This window comes from Labrus bergylta, chromosome 12, assembly GCF_963930695.1.
Source record: "Labrus bergylta chromosome 12, fLabBer1.1, whole genome shotgun sequence".
NCBI lineage: Eukaryota > Metazoa > Chordata > Actinopteri > Labriformes > Labridae > Labrus > Labrus bergylta.
In genome coordinates, this window is record NC_089206.1 from 23,715,809 (window position 1) to 23,742,543 (window position 26,735).

The 26,735-nt window shown below is 40.4% G+C and overlaps 2 protein-coding genes across 14 annotated transcripts in view; both read right to left on the minus strand.

The window, feature by feature from the left end:
• LOC109985579 (potassium voltage-gated channel subfamily KQT member 2) overlaps window positions 1-12,434 on the minus strand; it is a 28,254-nt gene extending 15,820 nt beyond the window's left edge. For 3 of the 10 annotated variants that reach the window (XM_065961130.1, XM_065961132.1, XM_065961129.1), the window contains exons 1-4: window positions 11,632-12,434; window positions 1,014-1,104; window positions 797-923; window positions 247-422 (exon numbers count right to left, since the gene is read on the minus strand). In XM_065961130.1, the coding sequence (XP_065817202.1) occupies window positions 247-422; window positions 797-923; window positions 1,014-1,104; window positions 11,632-11,930 (693 nt within the window). In that variant the 5' untranslated portion in view covers window positions 11,931-12,434. The remainder of the gene's footprint in view (window positions 1-246; window positions 423-796; window positions 924-1,013; window positions 1,105-11,631) is intronic. The other 7 variants (XM_065961135.1, XM_065961133.1, XM_065961137.1 and 4 more) reach the window with 4 other exon arrangements.
• Window positions 12,435-13,620: 1,186 nt separating this feature from the next.
• The window catches only part of prex1 (phosphatidylinositol-3,4,5-trisphosphate-dependent Rac exchange factor 1), a 100,622-nt gene continuing 87,507 nt past the window's right edge, over window positions 13,621-26,735 (minus strand). For 2 of the 4 annotated variants that reach the window (XM_020635936.3, XM_020635938.3), the window contains exons 30-41: window positions 26,190-26,318; window positions 26,051-26,092; window positions 24,959-25,176; window positions 24,595-24,697; window positions 21,533-21,676; window positions 20,448-20,562; window positions 19,216-19,282; window positions 19,056-19,100; window positions 17,826-18,001; window positions 17,463-17,565; window positions 15,795-15,862; window positions 13,621-15,689 (exon numbers count right to left, since the gene is read on the minus strand). In XM_020635936.3, the coding sequence (XP_020491592.1) occupies window positions 15,647-15,689; window positions 15,795-15,862; window positions 17,463-17,565; window positions 17,826-18,001; window positions 19,056-19,100; window positions 19,216-19,282; window positions 20,448-20,562; window positions 21,533-21,676; window positions 24,595-24,697; window positions 24,959-25,176; window positions 26,051-26,092; window positions 26,190-26,318 (1,253 nt within the window). In that variant the 3' untranslated portion in view covers window positions 13,621-15,646. The remainder of the gene's footprint in view (window positions 15,690-15,794; window positions 15,863-17,462; window positions 17,566-17,825; window positions 18,002-19,055; window positions 19,101-19,215; window positions 19,283-20,447; window positions 20,563-21,532; window positions 21,677-24,594; window positions 24,698-24,958; window positions 25,177-26,050; window positions 26,093-26,189; window positions 26,319-26,735) is intronic. The other 2 variants (XM_029277761.2, XM_020635937.3) reach the window with 1 other exon arrangement.

Sequence of the window (26,735 nt, forward strand, 5' to 3'; positions counted from 1 at the left end):
CAAAGCCACATTTAAAAAGTAAAAGCAAACGGTAGTTCTTGCAAAAATAAGAACAAATTCCATTTCACTTCATAAATGAAAAACATTGTTTCATTGGCTTGGGAGTTAAAGTCCTGTTAATTTGACTGCAGTGCATTTCAGGTACGATTTAAAACACTTATTTACTATTATACACATCAACTTATAAGAAGGGGAGGATTTCTACAAAAAAGTAACTCTGAGTGAAGTTCTACAACAAAAGGTCACCTTGCTGTGGGCATAAACTACAGATCCGAGCAGCTTCCAGGTGCCTCCACGCCGGTCCATACGCAGCATGCGAAGGATCTGCAGGAACCTCAGACTCCTGATGGCCGAGGTGGCAAAGACATTGCCCTGAGATCCAGCAGCCAGAACAGATACTGAGGCAATGAGCACCATGATGTCTGCAGAGAGAAGAAAACACAATCATAGAAGTCCACACACGCTGAACAGCCAGGAAAGCAAGAGATAGTATAACCATGATCCGATCAGACTGGATTACCAACACTTAACTGTGTAAGCTGAGAGTGATTCTTCTTGCTATGTGAAAGTTGCCTACAGTAAGTTACTCGAGTGGACAACTTGATTAGAAGTCACACATATTCAATGAGGTTCTGACATGACATGAAAGAACCACAAAGAAAGTTTTCATATCCTTATTCAAACTCTTGCTTTTAGAAATGGAAGAAAAAGAAAGACATCTTTTTTTTGTGTCTGGGAGAGAGCAAGGTTAGAGAAATGACCGCCAACAAAACACTGCCATCCCCATTTTTCTCACCTATGACACAGAAAGGCTTTCTGGCAAATTTTAGCCTCCCTCTCCATCCTCTGTAACGACAGCAGCAGCCGGCGGCCCATATCCTCACAATGTACTCCACTCCAAACACCACGATGGTCACAATTTCCTGTGAAACAACAAGCCAGAAGAGCGGAGTTCATCCTAAGAGGTGAATGCATATAGAGAACAGGTTAACAGCGAATAAAATGATACGTACCAGGATGTACAAGGCACTCTCTGAGCTATTTTTGAACTCTTTGATGGTGGCAAAGACTGAAAGTATGAGACAGGAGAAGACCAAGAGGAAGCTGGAAAAGAGAGGGAAAAGTATAAAAACAGTTATTGTCTATTTTAAAGGTACAGTATGTCACAGTTAAATCTGCATTTTTAGATACAGCTTTTCCAGTGAAGCACATTCAGTGAATTTTTATGTGCCCAAGCAGGTTGCAACCACCATAATGTCAAGACAAGAGTGTCAATTCATCAAACCCAAGATGTACTTATGTCCTAATATTCAATGGATGTCAGCCAACTCTCTAAGACATTTCCATATTAGGTTTAACATTCAGCTGCTCTGATGGCTGGGATAGAATAATGAACCATCTGCTGATCTGTATCTAAAGCTTAAGTGGGGACAGTTGGGGACAGGATGAATAATTAGAGCTGCAGACCCCAGCAGTGCCTTTATTAGTGGAAACAAGCCAAACTGCAGCGGTTCAGATGGGATGAGTAAATAAGGGAATAAGTTAGTTCAGGACCAAGCAACCGATTGGAGGGGACGACTTTAACTTTAAACCACAGCCATGGCTAAAGATTTGCAAAGTGCTGTCTCATCTGACAGCACTCACTCATAGGACATTGCATTCATAACATAATGGTGATGAACTTAGGGTTGGAAGCGCCCCATGTGAATTCAAGCCTTGGGCCCTAACAGACTCCAGAATAGTCACTGAGAAGAATTGATGGCAGGCAAGCACATACAACCTTAATAAAGTGAATGATCATTTGAGCAAAGATTTCACCAGTCCTTAAATATAAAACCCCTAAGTGATCCAATGTGAACACCTCTACACATGCACCCTGAAAATCCAATAACCTTGTGAGAGTAAAACATGGACCGAAATCAGTCGACACCTCACATCAATAGACTGAGGAAGGTTATTCGCTGACATTTCAGTAGTTCTTCCAGGAAAGACAGAAACACATGAAGAACTCTCCTTAGAGTTTAAACAAGTTAAGCTGCCTTCTGCAGAAGTCATTAGTCAAACTTGTTATCAAGATCACAAGCAATATTGATAGTGCAGAAGCTGCAATTTTTGATGAAGCTTAGATGTTTAACAAACAGCTTCATATTGAAGTACTGTAGGGTTGTAGAGATGCTCTAGCCTTTGTTTAGATCCCAGAAAATGTCACACCATCATGACTGAAATACTTTTTCTGGGAGAAATGAAAATCCTTTTGCAATATCTATAAATATATATATAATTCCCCATATGGTGTAGCCCTACAGAACAGGGTTCAAAGTGTAGATTGGGAAAATAGCACCCAACAGATATCAACTAAAATGAGAACGATTCAGAAAACATCCATTAAACTAATTAATCTGATCAATGTTACTCTTGAGGTTTGACATAAACAGATTGTGCAGCCAAACCTCTTCCACCGTTACAGGATGAAAGATAACATGGGATGTAAAGAGGAAGAGGCACAGCAGGGCCCGACCTCAGGGACCTCCTTAGAACAGATCTATTGAAGGACTTGGAAAAAAAAAGCTAATGGAGCGAGCCTGGTGAAATTCAATACTGGAGAAATGCAGGACTCCTAATGAAACCAACATTAATGATAACGATAAGGTGGACTGATGGCATGGACGGCCTCTGCACAAGTGGTCCATCAATCCATTTTGTAGAAGGCTTATCCTGCCCTGGGTCACGAGGTTCAGGAGCCTATCCCCCTGTCATTGGGCGAGAGGTGAGGTACATCCTGGACAGGTTGACAGTCAAATGCAGGACGAACAACAATTTACATCATGGGGCAATTTAGGCTGCACTCACACTGCAGGTAAAAGTGACACCTCACAAAACCTCCTTCCAAATAAATTTAAGCTGCAAGATTTCCCGCTCTCTCTCTCTCAGCTCTTTCATTGCCAGTTATGACCTACAGCAGTACTGCACTCTTCTTCAGCAACACCACCAACCCCAGAATCGACCTGTAGGCTCCGATTCATCATCCCATCACTCCTCAAATTTCTGCTTTTGAATTTAAACTGCAAGGAGTGATTAGGGTGGAGTCTAGATGCCAAACACAAACTATGTTCTGGTGCAATAAATATTTTAAAGTATGGGAATGTGAGTTGTCAGAATGAAATGTGTAAATGGCTCGACCTGATCATGCTGGATTGTAGTTCTGCTGAAATCAAAAGGGAAACAAACAGATTTGTTCTACAAGAGCAACTACGCCTCGAGATCCTTCTGGTTCCATTCAGGTAGAGTTCCTACCTCCAGGAAGTTTTTATTCCTTCAGTCTAAAGTAGTATCATATTTTTTACAGAGTGTCAAGCAAGTTCATCCAATTGTTTACGATCAATTTTTGTCATCAAATTGGCTCATCCATCCTCCTCCAATTCCCTCAATAATAATAGCTAGAATCTATTTGAGTTCACTGCAGCTCACCTGATTTTTCTTTTTCTTTTTCTTTTTTCTGGTGCTGTGCTGCAGTTTCTGTTTGGCCACATCAAACTCCTGGCAGCGGCTGTTGGCTGTCAGCCAATCAGGATAAGGCTGCAGAGATCCAGTTATGCAGCAATGATAGATCCCTGGATAACCTACTTCTATATGTTTTTTTTACAATGCTACATTAGACATAAAGACATGCTAACCAAATGCTAAATGTTCTGAGGAGCCATTGTTTGGATTAGTTAAACCATGTGACCTCATTCACTCTAACATCTACAGTACAGTATGTGGGTGTGTGTGTGTGTGTGTGTGTGTGTGTGTGTGTGTGTGTGTGTGTGTGTGTGTGTGTGTGTATGTTTTCTAGCATCTCATACATCATTGATGGATACAGCAGTCAATGCTTGCTTGGTAAAACAAGAGCTCTGCATGCACTTAGAAATTGTTTTCATACATATTCCCTCAAATAAAATATGAATTGTACATGACTGTAAGATGTTGAACGGCTTCTCAACTACAACTTACAGTCAGATTTGTTTGAATTTAGAGTCACACTCAGGGTAATTAAAGCATCTGAGGAGTAGTGTTTATGTTTTGGTTGTTTGTAGCTCCATTTTGAAGTCCATTGTAATTTTTTCCCCTTCTGACCGAGTGGGTTAAATGACGTTCTAATTCTGTCACTAGTGTTGAAGTTCATTCATACATCCACTGATATCTTTACACAGATTCAGAGCTCTAAGGGAATCAAATGCCTCCAAACCTTTTCAGAGAAATATTGCATTAGGGCAACTCTGAGACGTCTGATGTCCCTGTCTGTAGCCTGGGGGTTTATTTAGGTCAGTCTTTCAAGCTGTCACACACTTCACATCTTGTCCTTTACAGCACTTTGACTTGTCACATTGACTTGTCATGCTAGCATCTAAAAACTGAAACATTTAAGAATACTGGAAACACGTCAATCAATACATCTTTTACTTCAGAGCACAAAGGTCTAAACCATGGATTCAACATGAAGTCCCTTTAAAATATCTTGCTAATCGAAAAGGCATCTCAAGACTGCAAAAACATTTCTAATACATTAACACCAATGTGAAAGTTGAGTTTGTTTTTCTCCCAGTGATGAGCTGGGAGAAAAACAAACAGTTTTAAATGACAAGGGGCTCCCATTGTTCTTAAATGACAGTGCAGCAGATGACAGCACATGTAACCAGTGAAATTAAGTGTAGTGGACAAAGAAGCCTTCTGACTGAGAGTCTAATCAGCATATGCAACTTCCCTGACTCGACCTTGCCGAGCTCATCAGTACCTACTAATGAGGACACTCGCTGATAAAGGAGAGGGACAGACCCTGCCTCCTAGAGCAGTCAGACAATTAGTTTTTACAGCTACTCGCCTTTCCTCTCTGCTTCACCATCAGCAGAGTGGAGCCTGCAAAGATTCATTTATACCTCCCCATCATGCTGTCTGTGGACACACACAGCAGGCAGCTCGTGGTTAGAAGGATTGTGTCCAACTAGAGGAAATGCTCAAAATGTGTTGTCATGAGTGGACAAAGGAAAGAGAGCAGTAACCACGTCTGATTATCAAAATAAATCAACGCTGCCTTGAGTTTGGACACAAGATGTTCTTTACAGAGTCGCAATGCTATGACTGTGCAGCTGTGTGTAACTGTGGGATCGAGCTAAGGTGTTAGTTTTTTACTAAATGAATCTGAATTTGACATTTCAGAAATCAACTCGTGCAGAAAGATGGGTGTGTAGATTCTATTACATAGTGGACGTTACCACAGGGTCGGAGGTTACGGCTGTCATTGCATCCTTTTTAGGCAATCCATGCTTAAGTACAGTATAGTTACTGACAAATCTCTACCACAGCAACCAGAAATCTCTTTTAGCGTTCAGTTGCCAAAAAAGACACACAACTGTTTGATCATTGTTATCATAGGTCCATTTTGTTAGAAGCCTTTGTTTTACTAACCAAAATAAGTTTCCCAGATAATCTCACAGTTGTTGTGACTAACCCCTGCACCTTGCTCACAAAGCTAGCACCAGTATTAGCTAAGAATGTAACGTTTGCCAACACCTTACTTCTCTCCAGCGCTCAACTGGTTTGTCTGATGTTGACAACCAATATGCAAAAACTTGTGGCTCCAAAATGATTGGCCACTGAAGATGTCTGTTTAGCTGAGCTGATTTGTCCAAAAAGAAGATTAAATTCCAACTTTTTAAAAATTTGATTGGTAATTTTTCGAGCAAAACAAGTCAAACTTGAGCTTCTTCCTGTTCTAAAATCTGAGAATCTGCTGCATTTACTTTGTCATAAACAATAGGAAACACACGGACACTGTTGGCCGAGTGGTTAGGAAGCACGCCCCATGTACAGAGGCTGTAGTCCTCGAAGCATGTGGTCCAGGTTCAAATTCAACCTGTGGTCATTCCTCACTCTCTCTGTCCCTCATTTCTGAGTCTATCCACTGTCCTGTTTCTCCAATAAAAGCCCAAAAATAAATCTTTAAAAAAATTAAAAACAAGAAACACCAAAGCTTTGGGTCTTGGACAATTTGCTTGTTGGTGAATCCCCAAACTTTGATAATATTGGCCAACTATTCAATAATGAACTAATTTACATCCCTACATCCCAGCATACAAAATATGAAGCCACACCTAGCAGCTACTGGTTAGCTTTATATTTTAATGAAAGCAGGGAACTGCCAACCTGGCTCAAAGTAAGGTAGCACTGAAGGCAACAACTATGAGGTACATAACTAAACCTGTTGATTTTAAACTTTAAATGAGGTCAGTAAGCCTAAGTAGTGTGTGTGTGGGTTGCATTTTTTAAAACCTTTTACAGGGTCAGGTTCACTGTCCACATTTCAAATATCAATCCTAAATAGCTGAACATCTCTCGGCTTTAGCTTCATATGAGAACACTAACATAAGAGTACTATCACTCTTCTCATTTTCATTTTACTCTGCAACAAGCAAATAAAGTTTGGCTAATGGTGAAACAATTACATTATTTTTGGGACATTTCAATGTATATCTTTGGGCAGAAGATATTTAAATATTGCAAACTTTTCACCTTATACACAGTATATGAATGATCGTTTGCTTCTATACTTAACATGTTTAAACTACGGCGCGCGCCATCAAAAGATCCCTGTGGTCAAAAACACACACATGACTGTTTCTAATTTTATGCCATCTCATGTGGATTGCCACCTCTGTCCCAAATAAAAACCCAGTTGGACTGGGTCAACAAACAGAAACATATAAAACATCTTGTTGCCGGAGAGGCCCAGACGACATGAGTAGGAACGTGACTATTGATCAATCGAGTCGAGGGGGGCTGTTGTTGGAAGCGGAGAAGACTACATTTCCTCCTGAGTTGCAGATAAAGAAACATTGATTTGCCCCGCTCAGCACAACATTGGCTACCCAGACGTACTCATGTCATCACGCTAAATTTAGACTGCTACGAACCGAAGGAGAGCAAAAGAGGGTGTTTCACAAAACAAATAGTGACTGTGAAGACCATGTGCCAGCACTGCAGCAGCCCCTCTGTGATCATCCTCAGGGGATGTTTGAGAGTGATGATGACTTTCTGGGGCTCTCATCTTGTGTAAATACATACAGGAGTGACCCTGCTACTGTAGTTACTTTCCCTGTGTGTTCCCTGTGAGCCACTGTGGTGCAGGAAGCCTACAACACTGGAGAATATCAAAGAGGTTCTCCTGTTTTCAGCTCTTTATCTCTAATGTGCATAACAAAACAGCAACAATCCGCAAATGAATAAATGAAGCAGGCTTAACAATAATTAGACACACCCAGCCTACACCCATTAGATCAGTCTGCAAAGTGAAACTATACCAGTTGATAACTCCATATTGTAGATTGCAGTAGCAGAGCATTCAGGCCGGTTACATCATGCTCCAATAATAACAGACTCCAGTCAGTGTTATGTGGGTAAAAAAGAAAATGTACAGGTTGAAGATGGGTCAAAAAAATGGAACTTGAGCAGCAGCAGAAATCATTCAGTATAGGACTAAGTAACAGTTAATAGTTTTCTGCAACCTGAAAAATCATTTTAAGAAGATTACAATTTAAATAGACATTAATGTGAATACCAATTGGTATCAAATATTCCAGTGTGAGAAAGGGAAAGATAGAAAGAAACAGGAGAAATTTAAATAAACAAAAAAGTGTTACAGGCCTCTCACATACAAATGAAAGAATTAGATGAATGTGTAAAAATATGTGAAATGTAAGTTTACACATGACAGCCATTTGTCCGCTGGTCTTTACATACACACATACCTGTGTGTGTCTGTTTATTAAAGGTCACATATTATGCAAAATACACTTCTCCATGTTTTTCTAACTCTAATATGTGTCCCTAGTCTGTCTACAAACCCCCCAATTATGAGAAAAGTCCATCCTCTCTGTCTTTTGCCTGCTCCATTTTTCAGAAAATGTGTGCTCAAACAGGCCGTTTAGAGATTTTCCCTTTATGACATCACAAAGGGCAGTAACCCCTCCCCCAGGCGGGGGACACTCCCACAGCTAGGTGTTTGTTCTGTCCTCTGAGTCTGCCTTCTCACCGTATATAATTGGGAAGGGTGCCTTAGCCACATCCCCTTCCAGAGAGGGGCGTGTTCAGACACAGCTCATTTACATATTTAAATATGTATCAGCCTGTTCTGAGCAGCAACTCTTATCAAATGATATTAGCTTATCACTGTACAGAGATACATACAGTTCCTCTATATGCAGATGACACTGCCTTTATTCTTTTTCAAACTGTTCATTCCACCACTTTCATTGCTGTTTTCATTTAATCTCTTTTAAAAACACCTCTCTAATTTGAATCTGGTACTGCATTGACCAAAGTTTAGAACTTTATAGGTTTAGCTTTTTATGAATTATTTTGGATGTTTTTACTCTATTGCTTCTGTACATTGGCACTATTGTGTTTGAGAATCCTCCCCCATGAGCATTTAAACAAGAGAGGCAGATGATTAGCCACTAAGCTAATTGAGCATTAAGCAATTAAGCTGTTGCTTTTACATTTCCTTTTTTACATTTAAAGGGTGCTGAATTTACCTAGATTGATTTCATGGGAGGTCTTGCGTCACAATAAATAATTTCAACAAAATTAATAATTTAAAAGGCCTGAAAGCTTTCTGGGTCTTTAGTCCAGAAAAAAAAAAACAGTTGATACAATCCTGTCCCTGCCATAACCTGATGAAAAGACTCAGCATTCAGACTGTAGTATTCTCTTTCCATCTCTTCTCCTAAAGCAGACCACTCCATCACGTCTCAGCAGCTTGGCAGCCGGCATCTGTCTGCTTCTGTCCTCGCCTTATTTCTCCCCCAGTTTGTCTTCAGCCAGCCAGCTCAGCAGAATGGTGAATAACTGGACCGTGTCCTCCATCTGTCTCTGTGAATCACTTTGTGAAATTTAACAGAACGTTTATTTTGATTTGCCTGACTGATCACTTCCTCAAAGCTTTTGCCCCTCCCTTCTTCCCTCTAGACTTTGCCTTTTTTTCACTAGTAGTTTTTTCCCCCACTTTGGTGCAGAACTGGCACGTTTCTTCATCTTACATCTGCAGAGGCTTTTCAATTTATTCACATGGCTGGAGCTTCCTGCAATACGACACACACTAATGAGGCTCACGCTGAAGCCAAACTAGAGAAGATTTTAGAGCCTTGATCTCAGTATTAGTAAGAGAACATCCCAGTGCTTAGAAGAGACGCTACCTTGAGAGAAGAAATCGTCCCGCCTTACAGAATTTGTATGAACAAGAAACAGAGAGACAACTTTGATAGCAAAGTGTTTAAGGAAGACTCTTCTCTGAAACATTGCACAGATTGCCTTTTCACTTGCAAGATTTCAAAATGTTCTGTTACAGTTACAGTATGCTGCTGCATATTACACAATGATTAAGATTTACATGCACATGATTCTGATATCCTTGACCGCGGATCACTGTGTCTCTCTTTTTTACTGATGTTGGACCACAGACAGAACGAGAGGCAGAGAAAGGTTGGCCTTGCTTTTAGATAGAAAGATTGAGCGAGAAAGAGAGGTAGAAAGACGGAGAGTGCCCTTGATATAGGTACTCATGTTCCACATATTGATCCCTCACACATGCATTACAAACAAGAGAGAGAAATGAGACACCTGCCAAACATTTCAGGAGCGTACACCCATCTAAGAGAAATAGGTGTTGTCTGAGCACGAGCACATTATGCACAGCAGTGTTTGTCAGTTCAAGGCAGCGGTGTCATTTTGTTTGCCTAACCTTGTGTCTTTCGGAGCAGAGAGATAAGTTTAAGAATGAAGGATGAGTGGAAAGATCCCAACGAAGTTAGCACATGATAGTTTTATAAATCAGCTGGCTGGCTGGAAGTGGGGAGAGTTGGGAGATTAAATGAAGTGTGGTGACTATGAATAATGTATCGAGCAGACAAAGAGAAGAGAGGTAGGGTCGTGGTTACTCTGCAGATGTTCTCTTGCAGGATGGATGGCACTGCTTCACCTTTTTACAAATTTGTTTAACTAAATGTACGCCTAATGGACTTTTAGCTCATTTCTTCACATCTTTGTAATCTATAGAGTGCTTTCTTGTTTAGTTTTTTTCAGATTTTAAGCAGCATCAGTTTTGCTGGCCTTGCCCTGGCTAGGTTTCTTGGTGTAGTTTGGCTCTAAATGCCATATTATCCGACAAAAACATCACCGCTGCCTGCATCAGATTCAGCCATGAAACTAGCACCCCATCCTAAGAGCGAATCCTGACCGGTGAAGATCTCCCAAAAAAAGCTGAACAAATGTTGAAGGAGTTCTAGGTAGCTACTATAGTATTCAGTTAATATTTCAGCAGCACCCACAGGGTGTGTGTGTGGTTCAACATTAAAGGCTCACTTCTGAGCATCCAGCCGTCTCAGGGGAGCCAAAATGCTGCGTACAGCAAATTCCTTAATGATGAGGCCATTTCAGCACCTCACTACCAAACATGTAGTTTCTCTGAATCAGAGGGATTAAGGCATGATAGGAGGTTGAACTGCCAACTGCAGTTAGCCCGCCTTTTTGCTTGTAGAATACAACTAACATCTGCAGGCTGCAATTATGCCTTTTCATCAACATAAATGCACAAAACTACTTCAGGTGACACTTACTATATCTATAAAAAGAAAACTCCCATTTTTCCACTTTACCTAACTATTAACCGAAAGTAAAAACGGTTGAATAATTTCTTCAAGAAATTTTTCAACCAAGAGAAACTAACTAACCCTTTTTTTACAAAATGTCTACATTTCCAGCAATATATTGACATTGTTAGTTGATAGGGTTCTACTTAAATGAACAATTGATTGTACAGTCAGAATTCAAGGAACTATAAGTTTGGATATCTTCTACAGTGAGTCTGTAGTTCTGCCCTAACTTTATATAAGTTCATCACTAATTTACAACCCTTACACTAAAAAAAATGAAGGCATTTCTCTCTCAAAAAGTTGTTGTCATAGGTGAGAGACGACTCAGAGGTCACATATAACCAACCTTTTTTTTTATTTATGATGCAATCAGAGTCTGATGAAAAAAATCTTTTGGCAGCTAATGTTTAGTAGGGTACTTCACTCAGACTTACACACAATATAAAGCTAGACATATCAGCATGTAGAATCCAGAATATTCTCTGTGCTTGCACATACACTGTGTGTAATAGAGTCCACATGACCGTGCGGAGCTGGACTGCAACGTCAATTAGTGAAAGTAGTGATGCGGCGCGGCGCTGTCCACACACCGCGGTGCTGAAACGCAATGCTGCCGCAACACATGGCAACTCTATAAACTATAGAGTGTCAAATGTTTACCATGTTCTCCATCATCATCGTGACCAGTCAAATGGAAACAGATGTCAAAATGCAAGAATGATATTTAGGCAAGAGTTGCAGCAGCAGAGTTGGAGCAGGAGTTCTGCAGGTGAAGTGATACCACTCCTATAGCTAGAGCAGCCTGGCAGCATGACAAGGCTTAACTCTTCAATGCGCCATCTGATTATGAGCTTAAATATAGACTAAAAAAACACATATGCACATCTGAAATAATGACACAGTAAAGTAAGAGGCCAAGAAAACAGAATCAACATGCATCACTTACACATAAGCGTGGTATATGAACGCCCATCCCCTCGGTCTCTCCAGCGCATTATAAAGGAAATTCTGTAGCTTCCGATAGCTGGCATTTTTCTTCGACGGTCTGGGTCTACCTGCGGAGATGCTGGACCTCGGTCTGCAGAGGATACTGCTCCGCTTGGTGCTTTCAGATCCCGCAATGAGCAGCGCCCCATCCCTGCTGGATTCCGGAGCTCCCGGGTCCAATCCGACAAAGCCGACTTTGTGCTTCTTCTCTCCGGCTTGAGTTGGGTAAACCCCGCCGTTGAGAGATTTCTTCACCATTCTAAAGTCGAGACGACTCTGACGAGGAGTTGTCCGTGTCCTTGCCGCGGGGATGCATCACCGGTGCTGAGGGGTGTGTGCTGCTGCTGCTGCTGCTTTGCTGCTGCTGCTGGAGGATGCAGTCGCTGTCGGTCCCTCTAGAAAACCAATTGCAATAACCACGCGAAACTGCACAGTGTAAGCTTTTACCTTAGCCCCTTCCGGCTGTTTGGCAAACAGAGCAAGGAGAGAAACACTCGAGATTCTCACTCCACAGTCCAATCACGTTTGCCATCAGCAATTCGTCTGCAATCTAGCTAATGGCCCAGAAATGACTTGCACTGCAAAGTTAATTTCAGCATGCAACCAGTCGTTCTTCTGGTGCAGTTACATTTCAGCTGGGATTGTCAATTTGGATCATATGTCAAATTTAGTTATTGATCAGACTGAGAGGATCATTACTGTACCCTTTCTCCAAACATCTATCCTGAGATAACCTTCCGCCCTCTCCACTCAAGTCCAGCCCAAATGAGCAGCTGCAGATACTTCCAGTCCATGCCTCATGCAATATTCACATGTGCTGCTCTCTTCAGTCATGTTAATGGAAATCAACCACTGTGTGAAGTGGTGTATCTAAGACTGTCAGTCCCTGATTGAGCAAAGGTAATAGAGTTTGTTTCTGTTTTAAAATGTGGCATTTCAGACATCTCAGCCCTCAGTGCAATGCACATCAGTGTAGATTCTCATACAGCAAACATAGAGAAAAAAGATCTGGACTAAATAATGTGAAGGAGTAGTGAATTACATTTCAGGATAAGAATCATGTTCACTTGAGAGCAGGATGTGAGCCTATACTGCACGGACAGGAGCCTGATCAATATAGGATGTTTGAGGATGATATGGATACAGATTCTAAAGTGGAAATATTGACTGATTACATGTGTAGTGGTTGATTTACGGTGAATTTTTCAGATGGAATGTAAATTGACCTTTTTTCAATTTGGATTGTGCATTAATTTTGCACCAATACAACTTTGCAAAGGTCACTATAAAGCTGTGTCATTACAGAATATGTAAGACTCTGCAACATGTTGTACAGACATCGAGATTGTACAGTAAACTATGGTGGTGTAGCGAGCTCCATTTAAAAAAACTGTAATGATTGTTTCCTGCATTATAAGGTCTGTTTTTACATATCAGCTCATATACAGTAAGCAAATATATATCTTGACACTGATATATTTGAGATAAAGGCCAACTTCGACCAACAGATACATCAGTCAGTCTGAAGTTTGTAATGTGACTTTAAACAAAATTATGAACAATTGGACTAAAGGAAACAAACAAAAACCATTTCAGTCAGAGATCCTTTTGTTTTCGTGCAGCTGCACTTAGTCACAACCAGCTGGTACGTGCAAACTGAGGGATGTTATTATCTTTTATCAATCTTCTTTTGACTCATTCATGCAGTTTAATACAGTAGAACAAAAGCGACACGAGGCCGGGAGGACACCTTGTAAAGCAGGAAAATCACAGGATAAATAGTAGGGGTGAAAAAGAGGTCCTGACGAGGAGGAACACCACTTCACGTGTGTATGTGTGTGTGCGTGTGTGCGTGTGTGTGTGTTCTCATTCTAACCCCGCACATCATGTCCTCTATTTGGTCTCAGCTCGCCAACACTTCAGCTCCACTGAAAAAACATCATCATCATACTGCGAACATTTTATTTACTATCTTGTTAAGATTGCATTTACAATGATACTTTTAGAAAGATTCAACAAAGATCCTTTGTACAGTTATTTTCAGGCAACATAAAGATTGCAAATAAAGTATATACAAAAACATTAGAATAATGTAAATAATGTGTAATCAGTGACATGTTTTGTTTGTCCAGCTAGAGCCAACATGCTGCAGTCATTTGCTAATTTAACTGGTAACACAGACTTTCAAACCAGGTTGTCACTAATGCTGCATTCTTTGTTTTTACAATATACACTGCTCAGATTAAGAAAAACAATGGGGGGAAATTAAAACGATGCAAATACGCACTGGGTCTTTTTAACAGTGGGCATGCCTGTGCAGAAGGATGCATATTTGAACATGCTTTTTTGGAACCAGACAGCTTTTAAATAAATAAAAAGGTCTAAGTGATCTGCTTAATGAATGCAGCATGTCGAGACAGATTCTCGAGACGCATGTCAAAAACAAGTTGTCAGTAAAGTTACACTCAGCAAAGAAAAACAGCTTCTCCTCAGATGCCTAGCTTTATATGCTACGTACATTATCGCTGTAAAAATAACCACATTTAATTTAAAGCATTACTGTGCTGCTGTAAGACACGTCCTACTCTTCTCTCTGACATCGTTACAGTTTGTATGTTCAAGAAATTAAAATAAAGAGAAAATAATGTGACTGTGTTTCAGTCGTGAAACAATCCCTTTGTTTACGTCATCCACAAACGGTTTACAGTACTTTTTGCTAACACTGCGACTTGAATTGACCGATCATTGTGCTTATTTTAATACCTACAGTAAAAAGACCCAAGAGTATGAAAAACACAAATTTAAAATCAAATGACGACTTAGTTAACCGAAGGCGATCCTTCAACTAGTACATTTGAATTAATATATTAATAATTTAACAATGATTTAATTTCCCAACCTGTAATTGGCCGCTGATTGACGAGCAGCCTCGTACAGTTTGCTTTAGCTACCTTTGTCTAGATTCTAATTAGCTAGCTTCTGTCCCTCACCCTCTCTCTCCCTGAAGATTAATGCAACTCTTCCTGACATGATAAAAGTTCAGACATATAAATAAAATACACAAGCTGTTACGTCTAAAATACGGCATGCCTTGGTCCTTTAAATACTGTTCAATACTTAGGCCGGAATGCTTTTAGATTCTTTAATACCTGATATAGAATAAGTGAGGGATAAAAACGCTCCTTTCAGACACAATAAATAACTATCCTTCATATAGTGCAGTAATACAGTACTCACACTAAACCTACAGTAATTGCACAGTGACCACATGCAACAGGCTTAAAAAGAGCCGCACCATGCTCGTTTCATCCGTCTTTTCATCGATCCCTCAATCCCTACTTCCATCTTTCTGTCTATACTTCGACTTTCTGCATCTCTATTCAGCCGGCTAACTACTTCACTCGGGGTCCAAGCATTGAGCCCTGGGGAACTCCCGCAGCCCATACAGAGAAAGAGGCAGCTCTCTGCAGTTGCAGTCCAAGGCAAAATGGATAACATCTGCATTCAGGATGACAGTTTGCTACAGGTAGTTTGGTTAATCCAGTTAATAGTAAGAGCATAGTCACGGCGGAGACCTTAACCAGCGTCTCTTTTTAATATGTTGAGAATATTTTGCACCACCTTTCCAGTCAATGTCAGCTTTGTGTGGACGGACAGTCAAAACAATAATCCTTCAACCTTGGTGGTATCCCAGTATAACAGCTCGTGACTAGTCCTGTGCTTCAGGCTGCACCAGTCTCACTGTTGGTTTGCGATAACTAACATTTGTTTGTACAGTCTTGTTTAGCTTGCGCTGAAACTCTAGTGGCATCCACAGTGGAAAGATCCCTGTGTGTAACTGGGGCAGTAGGGCGGGAGGAGCAGAGTATTTCCATTGGCAGTGTGAAGGAAAACGTTCAACTGTCTCTGTCATCTCTCATCATGTCTTCCTTTTAAGTTTCTCTGTCAAGTCCTCAGATGAAGTATCAGATCTCTTAGAGGTCTCCGTCTGAGGGCGGCAAACACAGTTTGAAGAGCCTGTGGAGAGAGAAAAAGTTTTTAATGAGGGGGGGATCCTGCCCTGTCTATAAAGTAATAATGACTGTGTGGGAAGAGGTGTCTGGAAGTGGTTTTATACTCTACCTTGGGAATGATGGAGGCATCTGGTCCATTACCTTGAGATTTTTAGCAGAGAGCTCAACTCTTGCCCCCTGGTAGGAGAAGACAAATGCTTTGAAATGTACAATTCCCATATTGCATCCAGCTCAATTGCCTCATTTGGCTGAATATCCAACCTTACATGTCCATAAATACTCGCTTTCAAGGGAGAATTAGATATTCAGGTAACACAGACTGAATTTGATTTTTTTTTTTTAATTTGAGAAAAAAAAGAAAGTATTATTCATGAATAAAGTTTAGATGTAGAGTAGCTGAACTCTTGACTTGATGTTTTTTTTCCCTTGTATTTTAAGCACAAATGTTGTCTAGTTTAATGAATCAAAGTGGAAATGATACATTATGATTTTAAAATGACTAATTTTACCATGATCAGTATCAGAAGAATACTTATTAATTTGATATTTTCTGTCCAAAGACTGATTTCAGCTATTTTTCCCCAGTTTGATTTCTTATGTGATAAATAAAGACAGGTTATGAGTTTCTGCATGGTGGTGACCTGCAGCACAGTCGACAACTTTCCTATTGAAATTCTCACACTATTTAATAACTGATAAATCTTTAGGTACTGCGGTTCATTTGTTATGTTATTGCATTGTGGTATTGCTATTCCATTATTAAACACAAAAACAAACAAGAAACAATAGTGACAAGCTGTAGGAGACTGGTGTGGGAGCAGCAGGATGATGTACAGGTATGTGTGAACTAACTGTACCTGAGTAGGCTGGATGAGAAGGCAGAAAAAGATCTGCACCGATACACCACATAACATTTCAGAGGAGTTTTCAGCCACTCCCTTCTGGATAGACATCCCCAAAATCAGAACCAGCCGAGCAAAAACTAATGTATCCCCATGGCGATGGTTAAATAATTAAACAAAGCTACTGGGAGTCTGGGGAAATGCATGGACTAAAGGGGCGTGGAAGATACACAGGGGATGTGAAGTTTACTCATTAGATTATTTTATTGTTACAGTGGATAGAAGAAGCAAACAGCTGTTGACATGTCTGTGTAAAATGTTTTCTGATGATATTTATTGGAATAATTTAGATATATATCATTGCTTTGGTAGGCTATATTGGATAGTTAAACCACATGTTTCTTAAATGTTTGTGTTGGAAGTTATGATTTTTTTTTCTGTCTAATTTAGAAGATTTTTAATACATTTTGAACTGTACCATAAATTGCCTCTCCAAAGATACGGAAGTTTCTAATAATAAATTGAATAATTAGTTGTTGTTGTTGTTGTTATTGTTGTTTCTCTGTTTGTCTCTATGCATCTCTCTTTCTTTTCTATCCCACTTCAAAAGACCAAAACAGCCACAGGAGATGGCTGTTCAGGACGAGTCTGTTTCTGTCCAATGTTTCTCCCGTTAAAATTAATTGTTTTCTTGTCACTGTTATTTTGCTAAATGTTACCAAGTGCTGGACTCAGAGTGCATAGATGTTGTGATATAGCAAAGAGTACAGGCTAAATCTCGTCTTTATGTAAAGTGTCTTGAGATAACATCTGTAATGAATAGGCTTCCAAAATGAAAATGGATGGATTGATTCATTTGATTTTGTGGGGAGGCCATTGAACCACCCAGTGAATTTTCTAGAGGACTGCTGTTGTGAGATTGAACTAAGCTTTACCTGTTTGCGCATTATATCCATAGTTTGCATGATGCAGCGAGGCATGAGGCCATGGTTTCGGGCTAAGATCATCGCCTGTTCCAGTGTCACACTTAGGGTACATCTGCAAAAAAAACAAGAAAAAAACAAGAAAAGCAAAAGGTGAGCTCCGTGTGGACCTTTCTAACAAACACAGTAATATGACACTCCATATTTGCAACTGCTGGACACCTCAAGGTAAAAACGTATCCAGACAATGAGGCCCAGCAGCACTTTGAAGAAGTCCAGTGGAGCATGTCATCCAGTCTGTCTGCCCTGTGTTAATCTTTATTGCAGCTGACAGTCTGGTGATACAAAACAAGCAGTATAATGTAGTTGGCTGACCTCTGCATGCCTGTAGCACACATGGTGATGTGGCACGCTCCCAGGCGGTTACACAGCTCAGAGGAGACGCACAGCACGCTCACACCTGACGGGTGACCCTGAGCGCTCTGGCGCACGTTCACGTAGGACTGCATGAGTCGACACAGGTCGTCCAGGGTGTTGAGAGGTCGCAGCAGCTGTGTGGGAGAGACAGCAAAGGTCAGAGAGGGTCAGGGATTTAATGGACTTCTGAAGTGATGATACAATGGGATATCACAGGAGTGGCCATTTTAACAAGTCATTTCAAGCATCGACTGTAGAGTAAGTCCCTGTGTCCAACTAGAGTTTTTCTGGGCAGAAAAGCGCTGGCTGAACGCCCGGGAGTGTTTGCATGAAACGTTTATGCGCTGAGAAGAAAAGCGCTGCACGTCTGTCTTGTCTCTATGGCAACAGTTAGTTGACAATGGCCCCTGTATGACCGACACGGCTCCGTTACTTTTTACTGCATGTTTTATAACTGAAATCCGTAGGAGGCTAAAATACCGGGAATATCATACATTTTGAAAAGAGCGCCTTTCTGAAAAGTTGAAACATTTTCAACTTGAGCGCTCGAAGCGGACGCACAAAAACGACAGATTGTTGTAAAAAAAATGCCGGCTGCTGCGCTTTTCATCCAGGCGGCTGCTTTCTGCTGAGCTCTCTCCTCATTGAAAACAACTGAAAAAGACGCTGGCGCTGAGAAAACAACGCTAGCTGAACACGGGGCCTAAAAAGTTACTCGTTTCCTATTATTCATTCGCATCTGGCAATTTTCTAAAGATAAATTCCAGAATAACAGCAAGAGCAGAATTGAGAATTGAAGAACAATAAAGTAATAAATATAAGAAATCAATAGACTGGCTGACTTGTTAAGATGGAGCAACTTTATAATTAAAGAGAAAAACAAAACAAAGAGGTTGAACTCTTTGCAGCCTTTTCTTTTGAAGAAGGTGAAAACATGTGAATGAAACTCTACAAATTGAAACTACTGTGTTTTCTAATCAGCTTTAATCTATCTACCGTCATTGTCTGACACTATTGTTTAGTTTTTTACTCTAATCGTTGCTGGAGTACAAATGGAAGCAGTAGAAAGGATTACACGTAAAATAAATAACATGTTGAGGTTAGTTGGGGTTAATGGGGGTCTCGACCAGCTAGTGAAGGGGGGGGGAGGGGGTCCAGTGGAGGTAACAGGACACCAGATCATCTTACTTTTGAAATGCTCGGTCGAAGGTCTCTAACTTCAAGGCCCAGTATCTGTGCTTGCATTTATATTTAGTCAAAACATTATATAAAAAGTGGACTTATGTCACAAGCACAGGTATCATAGAAGCAGTACATGGATCATATATCACAGGCGATGTATATTTACCTGGTCTATCTTCATGGCTGTGGTGTTGGAGTCTGTAGGGAGATTGGACTTCTCCAAATAGAAAGCCCTGTTAGGACGAGAAACATATCTATTTCAGTTTGAAAAACTCACCGTCGTGTTTAGAAATGTAGAGGTTGTTCTCCTGTGACTCAGTCTGTGCGAGAGCTGAGTCACCCAGAGCACTTCACTTTATAGAATATGCATCTGCTACAGTACATACTGTATCCCATCATTTATTGATGTTGCATGAGTCACTGGACTAAGCGTGCAAGTATCAGAAACCTTAAGCGTAATGACGGGCTTTAAAAAAGAACATGAATATAAATTAAGGGGAAATGAAAGAAAGGATTAAGGTCAGCTCTTAAAATCTGAACTTCATCAAATTAAAGGTTTTTGTTTTTTTTAAAGCTCCTGTGAGGAGTTTATAGATGGTTTTAAAACAGACTGAATACTTAATACTGATGTCTCTGTATGACCTGTAAAAGCAAATGAGACCATCAGCGACAAGATCAATTATTTCCATGTTGTTATCTTTAATGCCTGAAACCACCGCGGCGGGGTACGTTAGCGACAAAGTGAAAACTGACACTGACTTTTATCATTTCCAATAAATCCTAATGAGATACATTTGACTGCATAGTAAGCAGGTTGAAATATTTTGTATATTACTTAAACATGTAACGGACAAAATTAGCAAAGAAATAAGAAGAATTGCTTTGTCCACAGGGGGCGCCAAAATCAACGCAAACCAAAAGTTCCTCAGGGGAGCTTTAATTATAACCATAATAATAAGGTTTAAATGTAAGCACATTACTTTTCTTAGCATCTTGTCTTTTACATATTTTATTAAAAATTATGATAACTTTTTAAAAGCGAGATGAACAAATAATAAAAGATTAAAAACCACAGTATACGCATGCTGATGTGTTAGTTACAACAGATCTTTATGTGCCATCAGCTGGAACTAAACCAGCCTCTCTTGCAGCAAACTGAATCCTCCCAGTGGGTGTGGGACTCTTTTCCAGATGGGTCTTGATAAATGATACGCCTCTCACCTTGAAAAACTCCAAAACCTTGAAAACACTTGGAGTCAAAGTAAAAACAGCAGTCGCAGCGTAGTTTCTGCTGGCTTATGCAACACCAGAGGGTGAGCTCTCCCTTTAAGGTGAAATCTATCCTGAGTGTTAGTGAGTAAGCCGCTGGAGGGATTTGATGCAGTGTAGCATACAGACCTGAGTTTGCGGTAGTAGGCCTTGACCCGCTCTAGTGAGACCGCGTTGGTGCGCTGCTGGAACTCCTCCATGGCTGCGTAGTCCTGCTGGGACACTCCCTCCGGACGCTCGAGAGCTGGATGAAACACACAGGAGGCATCAGGATCAACACACATTGGCACACAGATTACAACACTAAACTTTAACCCTCATGCATTTTAACAACATAATAACCCCTACATGAATATGCAAATAGCTCTGATGAAACCTCCGGACAGCAAATGTTCCCCTAAATCCATAAGCATAACAATTAATAACTAAATTAAACCTTAAAAAACAGAAAAGGATTGCTTATAATGTCCTCACTTTAGAGATATTTTGTCAGGCCTATGATGACGTATGATGCTGAAAAATATGGCAACACACTCCTACACAAAAAAAAACAGCATTACTTTCCCCAAGCCTGCAGTGAGGACTATTTTCCAGTAGGTGGCAATGTTGAGCCATATATCTTAACAGCTGAACAACTCTAAGCCTCTGTTGCAGCATTTTGCTTTAAGTCAATGAGAGCAATATAAACTCTATTATTGGGTTAGTGTTCCAACTGGCTCTTGTCAGTGGAAAATAAAAAAGGCTGTTTGGCAAAGAGACGTGATGCATAATGCTGTTCATTCATGTCAGGCCAGCAGAGACTGATGGAGAATTAGAGGAGCATGGCAGCAGAGGAGAACGTAAAGCAGGGTACGTTTAAACGGCCAATAAAAGGCATCAATCCAACTTAATAGGAGCACATAAAACTATCAGCGAATGTGTTTTTATGAGAGACAGAGGCTAAAATTGATTTAAAAAAAAAAAAAAAAGAAATTTCAAAGTATAGTGTATGTAAGTGATTTTCATGTCCTCTGTGTTCAATAAAACCCTCCCAGAATGTAACCCTTATAACCCTTCTGATGTGATGTGCATGCAAACCTGATTTTAAATCAGGCACTGCATCATCTGAACCATACATTTTTACACATTTAACTAAAATTCTTTATGACGCTAATAAAGCTTGCCTACATGCCCGACAACCCGTTCTCAGTTTTCTCCTCTCGGCCCGGTCTTACCTTTGGTGAAGAGGATGGTGTGGAGCTTGAGGCTGCCTCCGTTTTGTAGTCGACTGGGAAGCTCACTGAAGTGACAGCTGTCCAGGTACAGCGTGACCCTCAGGGCCTGTCGGCTGCCCTCCACCTGGTAGCACACTGGTGTGTCTGCAAAACACAAACACAGACAGGGAGGGGTATTAAGAGGATTGTTCTGCTGTACTATTGGTTGTTTGTGCGACTGAAAAAAGAAACATGTGAGAATGAAAAAGGCCTGTGATGTGAGCATTACAGAGAAAAGACAAAGGGTCACCTAACCTCTCTTAACATGTATTAAAAATATCTTTACTAAATCTAAATAGCTTCAGTCTTAAGTAAATTTACACTCCAGGTTTCCAGATGGCATTATCATAATTTAAATAGAAAAGAAACTTAAACTTAATTCATTAAAGTTACTGAGAGAAATATGAATATGTAGCAAAATAACTTAAGAAACTTGTGGTTGTATTGGATATACTTTTTGAATTGGGTTTAACATTTCATTCATTCAGGTTTTCACCATGCAGTGAGGATTTCTCTGACAAATTTCCCGACAGTGTTGGTCGGCAAATATTTGGGACAAATGACCGACCATACAATCAAAGGCAGAATTGCTTACAAGCCATTCATTAGATCAGTAATATTTAACATTTATTGAGTCCCTTTCTTGAATCCCATCTACAAATCACATCAATACATACTGCTAAAGGCAAACTGAGTCAGCCAAGCCTGCAACCAGCCAATCACAGGGAAGTGACCATGCCATTGGAAACAGCAATGTTGTAAATTTAGTCTAAAGATTTAAGCTTAATGTCATATTTCAAGCATGGATAAATAAGTAATAAATTAACAATCAAGTTCTATAAGTTACATTACTTTGCTGAATTACTCATGGTCTTTTATCCAATAACTAGTTATTCTTAATACCTTTAAGAAAACTACTTTTGAAATGTTAAAGAAATACCTTTCACAGTTCAAGAGTAACCATCAACATGAAACATGCTGCTGCATTAGAAAGCAGTACCAATCATGAATATAAGTCATCATAATATGTTTCCACACTTCATTTAAGTAAATGCAAAGAACTTGCTGTGTCTGCAGCATTGCCTTAGTTTTGCAAAGTGTACAGTGATAGGAAAAAGGTACTTAAGTTCATAAAAATCTTCATCCATGGTAATTAAAAATGCATCATGTTGATTGACTGTGTAATGTTTAAACCTCTGCACATAAAACAACTCTAGTTTTAAGAACAGATGTTGTTACTGTATCACCTGGATTCAGAGGGGAAACCTTTTCAAAACCTACAAACAATACATGAATAGTAATCAGTGAGGAGTCTTGTGGCTCATGGTGATTTCTCAGAAAATGGATATGATGACCTTTACAGCGTGACCTCTGGGGTCAGTGCTCTTTTCCAGACAATCCATCGAACTATAATCCTGTGAAAATGGCTCTGCCGCTCTAGGCTGAACTCAGGGTCCTCCAGCTCTTACAAGGCTCTTACAAGACTCTTACCTCCCCTTATCTAGTGAAGCCCCCCAGCATGCTTAAGATGCTATTAGCAAATCAATACTGCCCAATAGATGCTGCTGCCACAAACCATCTACCTGCACTGCAGCAGTCTGAGCGTGAAACACAACTTCAGCATATGTTTTGTTATTCAGATTTATTTTACAAATTTGTGCTCAATAAATGAGTATGTTAACAGCAAATTGCTGCAGTGTGAACCCCGTAAAATCCCCGCTTCACCCAAAGCTTCCCCCCTTAAAATGGGAAGTGCGTGATGTGCTTTTCCTTTGAGCTGCAATCTCTGCCGCCCATATTGAGGCTTCTGAAAAGAGAACTGATTCAGGATGCATCATCCTTTGTATCTGCCGGCTTTAAGGCTTCTGGTAGCCTGCAGCACCTTCACTGAATACAAGATACTGATGTGATTAGAAGGCACAAACACCCCAGGGTCCTAAACTTTTTTACACATGGTCATGTCAGGATTTTACACAATGCGCACAATGAATGATCTGTGTGCATCCTCAGCGCTGCTTACTCTGAAAGAAATGCTCCAACGTTCAGCTGCAGGACAGAAGGAATGCTAAACTACACTTTTCATGCTCCAAAAGAATATTCACCAACCACTTCAGCACATGCTGCATTTGGTGCATGAAGATTAAAAATGTGTTTTCATGTCAGTATGAAAAGAATCTAAATGTTCTATTTGTGCATATTTGTGGGAGGTTTCAAACACCTTGCAAGGAAAAGCATGCAGTAAGTTAGTTAGTTACCCCTGCCTATATTTTCAAAATCGAACAAAATGTGTGGAACTAGTTGAATTTATCTGTCACTCTTTTGAAAAATGGACTGATGCCCAAGTAACCTTTGTAATACCACACACAGAGGCTACAGTCGATGTGTCATCGAACGATGCTGTGTCTGTATCTGCAGAAGCGAAACCTATCCTGCAACTTTTGGAAGATATAAATATCCAAAGAGAAGAGGGGTTTGTGATGCTCTGTTTAAAATCTGTAACATAGTTAGAAGGAAATGTTTGACTTTTAATATGAAAGGATCATAGCTGCAAATCAACAACAAAAAAAAAAGTTATTCAATTAAATGTTACAAAATCAAAAGAAAAGAAAACTCTGCTGAAGGGTCATTACGCCTTTTCCTTCGTGCTATATGTGTCAGTGTTTCATGCGCGTTCAGAGCAGCACAAAAGGTCACTTGAAACCCCTCACAGCCCGTCAGGAAGGAGCCTTCTTATCTTGTATAGAAGGACAACGAGGACTCTAACAGACTTCAAGCTCTGCTCTTGTTAAAGATGATTTATGGAGCCATTGTAGTTTTGTTTCAGCTCTCTATTCAGTCACTCTACTGAAAAGAAAATCAAATCTGCAACGGCATAAATGTCAATTTCACCCTCAATAGCAACCATACATGCACATAATGGAACTTTATTCAGAGTTAGTGAAACCATACAGCTGCTCATGATCAGCCGTGTGGTCTGAATGGCTCGAGTCAGTCTTTCTTTTTTTTTTTTAATAGTCTCTTACTTGCGACTAGAAACTCGTCTTCCAGTTGCCTGAAGAACACAGTGACTTTGTCCAAGTCCAACAGGGCGGCCTTGGTGTCTTCCAGCATGGTGCGCTGCTCTTTCTGCAGGAGGAGAGAGAAAGAAAGCTCAGAGGTCACACCAGGGAGAGGGGTTTGTTTGTTTTAAGACAGCTGGATATGTGGTTAAAAAAAAACTAAAATGACCCTGAACATGTTTTCAAAGTGGATATAAGAGGGCAGACACACATGATGATGATTGCTTAAAAGTGCATCAACTTAATACGTCAAACTGATGTTCTTCACTAAGTAGAACTGTATTAGAACAGGATTCCTTAAATGGTGGCACTAAATACCCATCCTCACCAGGTGTGGCGCTAGCGTAGATTGGAAGTGCAACAGAACGCCGATGGCAGAAATCTGCTCCAGCCACTTCCTACTGGTCTCCTTGCCGTCTTCCTGGTACTCGCCGGCGTTGTTGAACCGGGATCGCAGCGCCGCCAACAGCTGCTCGGCCAGCGTGCACAGGGCTCCCGTCGCTGCCTGGCAGAAGATCACATCCCTTCGCAGCTGTAGAGACGTGTCTGATGTTGAGGGAAGGTAGAGGGGAGAGATGTTGATGTCAGGGTAGGGATGGAGTAAGTTCAAAAGTGTAAGGCAGCCCAACCTCCCTCATTACACGTGTACTACTGGAGCTGCTCCAACACACAGACTTTATTCCATTAGCTCGTCTCCCCTGAGAGGATATCTCCCATTAACCAGCACCATCTGCCACTGGGTTCACTTCAAAGTGACTGGAGCATCATGTGTTTTGACACCAGCCCTCATTCCTGTACAAACATGCAGAACAACTGGCCACAGTCTGGATCTGATCCTGATCTGGGATAATAAAAAACATGCTTTTTAAAAAAAAAAATATATAAAACTTGACTTGAAACTAAATATAGGCAAACATCTGCTTGATCTGTTTGCAATGAAGCTGTGATGAAAGAAATGCTTATTTTGGCTTCCCTATGCAGCATGTGACAGACAATGTTTTAAAACTCACGTGACAAACTGAAGTAATAGAGAAATGGAAACACGACTTCAAAAATGTTTTTTAAAAAAGCCCCAGAAACCACATTTCTGACATTTTAAATAAATATTTGAGATGCAATTCAATCATCTTTGAAGCTGTTTTAAGGTTCTGCAGATGTCCTGGTGAAGCCTGGCTGTATTTTCATGTGATGGATGATCTCATTAGCAAAAAGTTCAAACTGTTGGAATCATTTAAAATACTTCGATCATGAGGCTTTTCCTGCTGCTTAAAACCAAAGTCAGCTGAGTGATTGCACGGCCTGTCTGGCCAATTTATGCAGTCATTTAATGGAAAATTAAAACTGCGTTGTGTTTAGGTTACTCGCCACCCTCACTCTGATCATGAACTGGTCTCTATTCTCTTTAACAAAGTTTCTGTACCTGTGCACTTGAGCAGAGCAAGGAGAAGCTGGTTCCTTCCATCTGTGGAGGCAGAAGAAAAACCAGGTGAGATGACTGATTGTAACCAGATAGACGTTACATAAATGCTCTGCATGTGTTTTTAAGATGTTTCACTGACCATCCACATATCTCTGCAGGCTCTCCACCAGCGTTTTGATGGAGGTGGGCAGGTTCCAGGGGTCCTCCCCGATGTTCTTCTGAATCATGTAACGACTACGCATGGTCCAATCGTCTGTTTGTCGGAACTCTGCATAAAAAAAACAGGAAAGTGTTAGTGTGTGTATCTGCTGAGTGACTGTTTTGTTAACTGTTAGTTCTACCTAGACGACCTCTAACCTCTCAGAAGGTAAACACACGAACAGTATGCACACACAGAGGAATGAGCAGAAGTAGATATTAGTTCACTAAATGTAATGTTACATTGTTTAGCAGCTTACTGGTAGTTGGTTGGTGATTAAAGAAGTTATATAACTTATGTGACATTTTTTGGTTTAGTAAACAATTTTTGCCAGCTGCTGCTTCTCTACTGTCAAAAAGCCCCTTTGACAAGTCCCGCCCCTTTTTCTTTCATCCTGACCTCTCTGAATGCATGCCCTGGCAGTGTCTGCATCACAAGGTGCACATGTATTTTTTCAATAAACTCAACCAAGGACCTTTTCTGTCA